Below are 10,653 nucleotides of genomic sequence, written 5' to 3'. Positions count from 1 at the left end.
CCACTCCTCCTTAAAGCGAAGATCACGACCAACAAGGAAGAAACATACCACTGCCAGGGAGCCTCTCTTCTCCTTCTAACCACCATTGATCTCCAGCGTAGCTAGCACAAGCAAGTAGAAAGGAACTTGCCTTTCAGCTCAGGCTACCATGGGCAAGATGTGCTGCAGCAACGAGGCAGAGGAGGAGGCGGGCTTCAGCTTCATGGGTCTCCTCGTCGCCGCCGTCATCGCCTTGGTGATGATGCTCCTCTGCACGCCGCCACGCCGGCGCTCCGTCACCATCTACCCGTGCTGCTGAGGTGAACAAGTCTCCCTGCAGATCTCTGGTTACCAGGAGAAAGCTTCGGTTCTTCATGGGAGCAGGGCCAGGCATTGGTTCGTGGTTTTCAGTTCATGAATAATCTCTACTGAATTGTAGGATCCGTTAAAAGTGTAAGCCATGTTGTCGATATATTAGGATGCCCATCTCCATCTGTAGCCTGAATTGATACCTTTGGGGAAAAGTAGGTATCATGGAATTTGTTAGTAACTTATGTTGCTATGACTTGTCTCATGCTCCCTTCTCTCTATTTCTCCCCTCTCTGTGTATTTTTCCTTCAGATATTTTTACATGATCACAACAGAGAAGCACAGGAACAACTAGAATGCAATTAAGCAACAGAAAAGAGCAGTGATATTACCTTTGTTACATCAGGAGGATGGACGTCGTAATGACTACTAGTGCAAGTTCCAGTAGGAAAGAACTAACCAAGAACAAACATTACACAATACTTCAAGATTAGACCAAGGATTCTACACTTCTACACAAATCTGAAAAATACAATACACATTCTGGACAAAACCATCATTCAAGCATTTGTTTCTATTAATCAGTCAAGATAATCGTCAGTATTAAGCTAGCATTGATTTGCTATTCTCTTTTTTCCTTTTTTTAGGAGGCAAGGCCCACAGCCTCTGCGCCGATTGATGTACATAGCCATTTGCTTTGCGATCCATTGTTCTCTCTCTTTGCTTAGGCTCTTTCTCCCCGCGGAATCTCAGACTTTGGTGTACCTCTGTAAACTCTCCAGACAGGGATCCTTTCCTGAGTACTTCTCTTCTGTATGATTTTCTGCAGTGTATACAGATTCAGGAATGTTAGTTAGAAAACTAGTCTAGTGGAGATCCATGAAGATGTACTCACTCATCTAGTTCATTGGGTGCAACAACCTTTTCATCAACCCATATCACACTTTATTTTGGTATAAGATCTCTCATTATCTGAATTCTTGCACTGCCTAAAAATTATTGCATTCAGATAGGATTGACATGCCGTCACTTTCTATGGAAAGTGGCAATGAAAAGAACATCAGGATTGTCAAAGTCACGTGCAGTTTGTTGCCATCAGTGTGGTAGTGCTCTGCTACTGCCAGTTCTTACGTTCCGGACACCCAAAACCGGCCTTAGATAAAAGTTATTAACCAGCAATCTGAGTGATACAACCTTAACTATGAACTCCAATTCTTTCAGCTTGAACAGAGTGTAGTGTTCCAGGAATTTCAGTCTAATTCATCCAATTTATTATGCACATCATGGGCTTCCCAGTGATGATGATAACCCCACCATATTTCAAATATTCTTTCTATAGTCTGTATTTAATCTTTTGGTTATTTTCAACTTGTTTTGAGTTCACATAGTTTATGATTATTTAAGTAACCCAGCTCGATATATCAATATATATGTTCGCACGAGATATTCTGTCATAAAGCAAGTTAATGAACATATAGACCATATATATAGAAATGAGAACATCACACACTGAACAGAAGCAACATGTGTACAAGGTTGTGCGATTCAATTATTTATTTACATAAGAAGTGTGCATAGTTTTCACACTTTCATCCATCTCTATTGGCCATTTACATCAAAGCAGTACCACCAGGGCACCAAAATACAAAGGATGATCATACCATATTTACAGAAAGCCCAGCAAGCCATGTACATATGTTTTGCATACTTTAAGCTCAATTATTTGCGCCCAGCAAACTGATCTGGAGACGAAATACCTCATGAACAGCACCACGGTTAAGAATGACCAGAACTTTTGCCCCCTCATCACTGGTCAGCCCACTCAATGAAAATTTGTGCGATTCATATTCGTCAGGCAACCGAAAACCATAGAACCACCTACCAAGCTTGAGCAAGCTCACACACACTTTCCTTTCTGCTACCTGGCAAGCTTGAAGTGCTTTCTCTACTTCATTTGGCTGGAAAAAAAAATTGTGTGTCAAAACCGCATTTTATGAGCATATCAAACTTAGTAAGATTACTCGAGTAAGAACGGATGTTATCAACCAAAAGAAAACGTTTACAAGAGTTAAGACACCCTGAATCTAACCATGTTGACTTCTGGATGAGACATAAGATTAAAGATTTGAGTGGAGTATCAAAGTCTGTTGGCATCTGAATGACATAGCTCTCTATACAATGTACTCCCTCCGTCCCACGAAGGTTGTCTGAGATTTGTCAAAATTTAGATGTATCTAGATGCTATTTAGTGTCTAGAAACATCTAAAATTTGACAAATCTGAGACAGTCTTCGTTGGACGGAGGGAGTAATAAGGTATGGCATTTCAAGAACAGCGATAGAAAAATGGTTCCATTAACTTTCTGCAGCAATACCATAATTATAAACCAAGTGGTGTAAGTTTCTTGGGGCATGGAGAGCATGTAACGGTAAGGAAAGCTAAACGAGAACATCCGGAATGCATAACTCACCAGCATATGCAAGCATGCAATGGAGTAGTGCAGTCCAATCAGATTTATTATCGCGCTGCGATTCCTTGAAAGCAAGAAGAACTGGACATTGACAAAGCCTATATCCTTCATCAACGCCAAATCAGACATAGCTTTCAGATAATACTCAGCTTCAAGCGACCCGTCATGCGAGCTGCTCTCCACAAACTCAACCACCCTAGAGACAGCCACGGCAGTTCTTCCATGGTGATTTATGTAGAGAGCTTTCCATCCCTACAGTACAAGCCACGCCAAAATGTAAGGTCAACCTGCTATGCTTTTGGTAGTAAGGAAGTGAGTAGCTGAGTATAGGATGAGAAATACAATGGTGGAAGGTTATAGGGATCCCAAGGTTACACTAGTTCATCAATATTGGCTCTACACAAGAACTGGGCCCTAGAGGTTTAAATTGTATGAACCAAAAAGGATACGCCTAAAATTAGACCATGGATACTCCTAGGAAACAGAATTGCGGAGCCTAAAAGCCCTGGGTAAGGATCATCATATACTAAAGCTTAAGCAGTTAATAGAGTACCAGAGTGTGCAAATTACATCAAATTTCTCAGGTTCCACGCCTTAAATCGAGGAGATACGCCACTGGGACAGTGAACCTAGCCATAAAAATAAGCTGGGGAAGGACATGAGGGAGTACCTGCACGCGTGAAGCCCCTGCCCCTCCTCCGGCCGCCACGGCCGCCGCGGTGGCCGGCCAGCGGCGGCGGAAGAGGCCCTCCCACACGAAGTTGGCGTCGCAGGCGCGGCGCCAGGACCGGGAGCATCCGCCGAGGGCGCACACGTCCGCCTCCTGCGCAGGGGTCGAGCCAGCCAGCCAGCCAGTCAACGAGCAAACCGCAAGCTCGGCTACGTATGTACACAGAGAAATCGGAGGCGTAGCAGGCGCGCACCTGGAGGCGGCACGCGATGGCGACGGCGATGTCGTCGGGGAGGTCGGCCCACCTCCCCTCCGGCGACGGCGGCCGCGATGGCGAGAGCTCCATTTCTCTGTTCCCCTCCGCTCTGCTCTGATGAGTGAGCTCCCCGCGACCGCAGAAGAAGCTTACGCAACTGCTCGTGTCGGAGGATTTGGATCCTGCGCGGTCCACGTGAGGGCCACGTGGCAGAGCTCAGAAGAGCCTGGATCGCACTAGTGCTCCCCCGGATGGCCGACCCGGCCCGTCTGGGGAGTCGGTCACACCTCCCCATCTCGTTAATTCGTGACGGAGACGTATAAAAAAGGAAATTCGTCATGGAGATGGTGACTTATTATGCCATCTCCAACGGGGGGCGACGTAGTCGCTGTGCGACCTTGTTTGCGTCTGCGCGGATCAGAAATAGTCTGCATCCTGCTCCAGCGGGGAGGCGTATCGTGTTTAGGACGTTCGCAGCGACGCAAACGCGACGCAAATATGCGGCACTTTTGCATCTCCGCGAACGTAGTTGCGTCTAGCGTCTGCTCGCTTCCCCCACGAGCCCGCCTGGCAGCGACCCTGGCTCGATCGGCTTCGAATAAAGCATAGCAAGCGCGCCGATGTCAACCGACGGAGTGGCAACCGCGTCGATCAACCCGTCAACCGCCGGAATGGAGCGCCGAACCGCCGCGGAAGAGCAACCGCAGGCCTCTTCATTATACGCGCCGCCATTAATCCCTGCGAAATATAACCCATGCGCGTGATGTAATTCACGTCGAACCGCCAGCCAATCTTCTTCTTCTCCAACACCGGCTAGCCAGGCGCCATGAGCGATTACACCTTGCCGTCGGACTCGGAGAGCGAGGGCAAGCCGCCGGGATGGCGGCATTGGTGGGAAACGCCTGCGACGCCCAGCGACCCTGGATCCACGCCGAGGGAGGTCGACGAGGAAGGAGGCGCCGTTGTCAGCGATGGCCAAGAGGAGGAGGAGGAGGAGGAGGAGGAGGAGGAGGAGGAGGAGGAGGAGGAGGAGGACGGAGACGCCGTTGGCAGCAATGGCGAGGAGGAGGAGGAGGAGGATTCTGATGCCAAGTTCGCCCGGCTGGAGGCGTAGGAGGCGGCGGACGAGAAGGCGGCGGCAAGGAAGGAGGCCAGGGCGCAGGCGGCGCGTCGTCGTCCGTTTACCGACGACGACGATGAATACGCCACTTCGTCCGACTGGAACTCCTCCACGAACGCGTCGTCCGGCAGTTCCTCTTCCGACGAGGAGGTGACAAGCAAAAGGCGCAGGACTGAGGACGACGAGGCAGGGCCTTCTAACAAGAAGGCCAAGAATTAACTTATAGTTTCTTTGTTTTTAAATTTGTTCTCTAGTTTGTATGTTAAATATGTTTGAACTTGTTCGATTCGAGTAATCAATGCTAGTTGTTTTCGCGTTTGAACTTGCTCATTCATACAAATTGGGGAGTTCTTCAACAAAAAGGAAAAGAAGGAGCAGTGAAACAAAAAAGTGGGATGTCCAAAATGCGTCGGACTGTTGGGGGTGGCCCCCGACGCAAACGGACAATTCGCCTCGCGGTCAATTTCGCGTCCGAGGCGATGCAAACGGACGCCCGCGGACAATTTGGGCGTCCGAAATGTGTCGCCCCACTGGAGATGCCCTTAGGGAAGTTTTTTCCTTAGGGCAAGTCCAACAGCACCCTTATAGCCACTCCTATACAAACATAGAGAAGAAAGAAGAAAAAACATGGCTCCAACAGCTCTCTTATAGCCTCCCCTAAATATTGGTGTCCCCAACTTAACCCTCCTCTCTCCCCTATGCATTGGGGTTGTGGAGGTGTCCCCTATACATGCCCCAACCCATGTTTATGTCTTGTTATAAATCTTACATGTGGGCTCTACATTATTAAAATACATGTGAATATGGCATTGAGGAGGAATTACATGGAGCTGTTGGAAAGAAGAAAAATATAGGGGAAAAATCTTTTTAGAGGTGTCCCCTATATGAAGATATATGAGAGAAAATATAGGGGTGCTGTTGGACTTGCTCTTATACCGCAAATAAGACTAAGTGGAGAGTGGGTCTTGAGATTGATAAAGTGGACGCCTTGCTGTCAACGAAGACATCGTCTCACACTAAAACAATGTTCTGTCTTTTCATGAGATATCATTAGTGTTAAATCTGAAGTTCGATCTCTAATAGGTTAAGGTGTCACTGCTTTCCTAACAATCTAACCATATGTTGCTTAGAGCAAAACAAACATGCAGGCTATTTCATGTCATTTATAACTAACCTATAGCTCCTTGGTCACTAAAAAAGTTGTTCAACTTAATCTGAATACGAACGTATATAAGCATATTTTAGCTACAGATATATTTGTATTTAGGAAAAAAAAGATCTTTTTTAAGGATAGTACTACTTCATGAATACATGGTCCATATTTTACTCTCATAAGGTGTCTAAAAACATATACAATGGGGTGAGCCTTTCCTTACGGTTGCCATGTTGATTATCTGCTTAGTTGGAGAAAAGAGATTGAAAAAAGAGAAGGTTGTCCTTAGCTAACTAAGATATGATCTCTCATTTACCTTTCTTTAGCAACACAATTTTTTTCTAAAACTTAAGTTATTCTAATTTATTGTTAGGGATGATAATAACATTTGTATTTAGTGTCTTTCCTAGGTGACATAGATTGCTAAGATAAAAAAAAAATTCTACCATTATACATGGCCTAAGAGTATGTGCTAGAGCTTATTTATCTTCTCTCATCTTCTCTATTTTAACTAGGCAAAAAAGAACGTACTCCCTCATATCCATTTTAATTGATTTGGACTTAGTACAAGTTGTATCAAGTCTAAGTCAATTAAAAGGGATTAGAGGATGTATTTGCCCTTAGCACGCCATGGGCCTAATTAATTTTTTGGCGTGTGTAATCAAACGCGTTACCGTAATCTGACTGGTCTAAGCTTTCGCATATTATTTTATTTATATATCTCCCCTCCACCTTCACTTATAAATATTTTTCCTTCGCTTGCCCTGCACTTCTCCAACTCGAATATTTTCTCGCGACTCCGACCCGACGCGCTCCTCCCGCTAATCATTGATCGATCGATCCCCTCTCGCTCGAGCGGCCCAAAAGTTTCTCCCGCCGGCTTCGGCTTCGGCCTCCGGCGGCGAAGCGCGCGCTGAATCTGGGGGGCGGGTCGTTGCGTTCTCGCGCTGCGGTTTTAGGCCGGGATGGAGCGGCGGCGGTGGCTGCAGGCCGCGGTCCTAATGTGCTTGCTGCTGCTTTGCTCCGGGAGAGGTACGGCAACCTTTTCTTGCCTTGGAACATACCTTCCTGGTTCCTGGACTAATTGCTGCCTGCAAGTTCAGCCCTATGAGGATGGGTTGCGGACCTACCCTGTTTCCCGGTTGATTTTGCCTCGGGTTGGGGCAATGTGCTCGTTATGTTCAAGAATCGGTTTGCGAATTAGGAGAACACATTAGTTCCTAGTTGTTATCTGATCACTAGTTCACAGCAACGTTGTTTCATACTTTGATTTCTATTAATCCATTATTATGTGCTCACATAAAACGATTTAGGATGTGCTTGTCGTACCCAGCAGAGGTTCTTGGTTTGTACCCTGTTTGAAAGCATTCTTGTATTCTCATGACGGCTCTACTTTCTTGATTCAGAACTTAAGGACGAACCAGCCCCGGTATATAACTCGACTCTCGCCAAGACGCTTGCGGAGTACACTTCAGCAGTAAGTCTTTTTGCCTTCTCTTTTAGCATCCTCCTCTTCACGATTTGTGTAAGATGAATCATTGGGATTTCGAGCGTAATGTTGGGTGGTTATCAATTGAACCTGGTGCTGTTTGCAGGTCTATACTACTGATCTGTCGCAACTATTTACCTGGACTTGTGAAAAATGCAATGACCTGACGCAGGTATTCATCCTCACCGCTTGTTGCATCTTCTTATCTGCCTTGGTCCATTCGTATGTAACTTACTTTGTGTGGATGGCTGATTAAGTTTATTTATGATGCAGGGGTTTGAGATGATAGAGCTGATCATCGATGTGCAGAATTGTTTGGAGGTTGCTCCCTCTATCCATGATCTTCTGTTTAACCTTTAATAGTATACTACTATTACTCTTCTTTTGCATTGATGTTCATAGTTTTGATGAACCAGGCATACGTTGGTTTTGCAAGTGACATGAATGCTATTGTAGTTGCATTTAGAGGCACTCAAGAGAACAGGTACTTCTTCTATATCTCTTCCTTATAAGTGTCAAGTTATGTGCTTAAATTGATATCTGAAGTCTAGTCAATCATATAAATTTGATATATAGCATCTTAAATTAAATAATTAATATCTGAAGTCTTGCCGATCAAATAAATTTGTCAGCCTACATCTTGTTATATTTATGTAATTATGTTGCTTCTCCATTTTCTCAGCATCCAGAACTGGATAGAAGACTTGTTTTGGAAACAACTTGATTTCGACTATCCAGGCATGGCTGAAGCTAAGGTCAGCATGGCTAAAGTATTTGTGAGGAGAATCAGCTTCTTGCACATTATATAATGTTTGTGATCTATCTGTTTATAGGTGCACAGTGGGTTTTATTCTGCATATCATAACACAACATTGCGTGATGGAGTCATCAATGGCATCCAGAAGACCATGGAAGCGTATGGCAATGTTCCCATCATGGTAACAGGGCATTCCATGGGAGCGGCCATGGCTTCATTTTGCGCCCTTGATCTTATTGTGAGTACTAATATTCGTCTGAAGAAGATATGCTTTCTGTTTCTTTTGGAAGTTTCTCTGTTTTTTTTTGAAGCCGAAGTTTCTCTGTTTAGAAGTTGTACTTTACATAAATTCAAAACGTTGACAAACGGGGGAATGATCCATGCGTTGGTTATACGTTGTTAGGTAGGATGAGACTCTATGGATGATAACCCGGTTTTTAGTCTGCCCCACCCAGCGAAATTACAGCTAGGTGGGGATTTGGACCCGGGTGGGCTGGCTGCGCACTCGCTAGCCTTGCCACTTAGCTAGCACTCAGTTCTCTACTTTCCATAAATTCTACTATAAGCTGTATTGAATGGAATGGGTGCATTGTTTGGGGATCCTGATCCTCTTCTGTTCTTAGTTTTTTTAATGGAACTTCTAACATCAGCTGAAACTCAAGTCAATAGTACATAATTAACTACACAATTCTCAGACTGCACTCTCTTTGCATTTTACTCATATTTTGTTGGCAATCCCAGCAAGTGTAACCTAAGAGAACGTTAGCTGATCGTATAATTTATGTGCTTGTTCTTCGGAATGCCAGAATCCTAGAAGAAGCTGATGTGTTGTTCCCGTTGGACAGTTAAAGTGGATTTACACCTTCCGTAGATGTGAAAAATTGCATCAAGCATCAATTCTAGCTTTCTTTTTTGTGTATAAGTTAAATCTTTCTTTGTTTGTCTTGAATAATTGATGACATGTCCTTCTGATTTAGCTACCATGGTAACATATATATGTGCGTGTTCTTATAGGTCAACTATGGGTTGAAGGACGTGACGCTACTGACATTTGGGCAACCTCGGATTGGTAACGCTGTGTTTGCTTCCCACTTCAAGAAATACCTGCCAAACGCAATTCGAGTAACCAACGAACACGATATTGTGCCTCATTTACCTCCGTACTACCACTACTTCCCACAGAAAACCTACCATCATTTCCCTCGAGAGGTATGTATTGCTCTGTTTCACTTTCACCTTTGCTCACTACTAGAGCTCTAGTCTTACACCTGATGTTAATACTTTTCTGAGAGACGTGATGAAAATTACACCTCGTTTAACTGTCTCCTGTTGATTTTCCGGCGCATTTCACATATATATTCAGGTATGGGTACATAATGTCGGACTCGATAGCCTAGTATACCCGATTGAGCAAATCTGCGACGATTCTGGTGAAGACCCTGCATGCAGCAGGTCCCTACGTTCTGCCCTTTTTGTGAACTCTTTGCCAGCTGTTGCTCTTTCATCCTAACATTGCTCTTTTATCCAGGTCTGTGAGTGGTAACAGCGTGCAAGACCATCTCCACTATCTTGGCATCAGCATGCACTCCGAGTCGCGGGGATCATGCAGGATCGTCACTGATGGCAATATGCTCAGGTACAAAATTGGTGCTCCTGATGGTACTATCATCTTGTCGAAGCAGCCCGGTTTATCAGTTGATCAGCAACTCAGTGCACTGTAAACAGGCTCGAGATGGCAGGAAAATCTTGTGATTGTTCTTTTCTGCAAGTATAATTTGCTCATTGGCAGTCCAAGGACTATCTCATGTACATACACACACACGTGCTCCTCTCTGGATTAAATTATCCTTGGTGAGGGTGCCTCTGCAATGTACAAAACATGATTCATGTATATATCTTCTCTTCTTTTGGTGCCTGAGGAGGTGGCCCTACTTGAGTACGAGGCCACCGTGCACATCGTGCGGGTTGAAGGAGAGGCTCGCCCGGCTAGCCGCTCCGAGGCCAGTGGCGGGCGTGATGATCGCCAAGATGATGCTGCGCCGGGGCAAGATGATGATGGTGGCCGCGGTGGCTCTGCCCAGCGTGGCGCTCAGCCGCCTGGTGCCTCTGCTGCGGGCGCACGTGGTCTGGACGCGCCGCCGCGCAGGTGGAGGGGCGGGCCGGAGCGGAGGGTCGCGCTGGGCCACACCGTGGATGTCCGGCCTTGGCCCATGTGGGAGCAACCCCCTGTCCGATTGGAGGCCCCGCGCTCAGCGCCGCCCCAGGCTGCGATCGTGGAGAGCCCGCCGCTATCTCCCCGTGCTGCTCCATCTTCGGTGGAGGCCGACGCGGCTTCGGCCGCGATCCAGTTGGGCGCTGCGGCTGTGCGGTCGCGCCCAAGTCCCTTGAGCTCTGCTTCGATCCAAGACGACGACCCGTGGTGGTGGCCGAAAGGCAAGAAGGATGGGGTGC

The 10,653-nt window shown here is 46.2% G+C and overlaps 2 protein-coding genes across 2 annotated transcripts; one reads left to right on the top strand and one right to left on the bottom strand.

Annotated features, from left to right (window-relative positions):
- Positions 1 to 1,806: 1,806 nt before the first annotated feature.
- Positions 1,807 to 3,773, bottom strand: LOC124707757. The gene is made up of 4 exons (XM_047239441.1): positions 3,681 to 3,773; positions 3,428 to 3,580; positions 2,758 to 3,009; positions 1,807 to 2,246 (listed from the first exon to the last, which is right to left on the bottom strand). Exons 1-4 carry the CDS (start codon positions 3,771 to 3,773, stop codon positions 2,004 to 2,006), a joined length of 741 nt encoding a protein of 246 aa, XP_047095397.1. The 3' UTR covers positions 1,807 to 2,003.
- Positions 3,774 to 6,921: 3,148 nt separating this feature from the next.
- On the top strand, positions 6,922 to 10,095 carry LOC124648782 (lipase-like). Its single transcript, XM_047188490.1, has 10 exons — positions 6,922 to 6,988; positions 7,363 to 7,433; positions 7,552 to 7,617; positions 7,719 to 7,766; positions 7,862 to 7,929; positions 8,128 to 8,200; positions 8,279 to 8,440; positions 9,217 to 9,411; positions 9,566 to 9,654; positions 9,731 to 10,095. The coding sequence occupies exons 1-10, from the start codon at positions 6,922 to 6,924 to the stop codon at positions 9,921 to 9,923; spliced, it is 1,032 nt and encodes a 343-aa protein (XP_047044446.1). The 3' UTR covers positions 9,924 to 10,095.
- Positions 10,096 to 10,653: the final 558 nt, after the last annotated feature.

This window comes from Lolium rigidum, chromosome 4, assembly GCF_022539505.1.
Source record: "Lolium rigidum isolate FL_2022 chromosome 4, APGP_CSIRO_Lrig_0.1, whole genome shotgun sequence".
NCBI classification, from domain to species: Eukaryota; Viridiplantae; Streptophyta; class Magnoliopsida; order Poales; family Poaceae; genus Lolium; species Lolium rigidum.
This window is presented reverse-complemented; position numbering and strand designations above follow the sequence as displayed.

Coding starts and splice junctions, on each gene's coding strand:
- LOC124648782 (XM_047188490.1), top strand. CDS start 6,922: ATGGAGCGGCGGCGGTGGCTGCAGGCCGCGGTCCTAATGTGCTTGCTG. Junction 6,989..7,362: donor GCTGCTTTGCTCCGGGAGAG/GTACGGCAACCT, acceptor TTCTTGATTCAG/AACTTAAGGACGAACCAGCC. Junction 7,767..7,861: donor ATGTGCAGAATTGTTTGGAG/GTTGCTCCCTCT, acceptor TTGATGAACCAG/GCATACGTTGGTTTTGCAAG.
- LOC124707757 (XM_047239441.1), bottom strand. CDS start 3,773: ATGGAGCTCTCGCCATCGCGGCCGCCGTCGCCGGAGGGGAGGTGGGCC. Junction 3,010..3,427: donor CAGGGGCTTCACGCGTGCAG/GTACTCCCTCAT, acceptor CTTGTACTGTAG/GGATGGAAAGCTCTCTACAT. Junction 2,247..2,757: donor TTGCATGCTTGCATATGCTG/GTGAGTTATGCA, acceptor TTTTTTTTCCAG/CCAAATGAAGTAGAGAAAGC.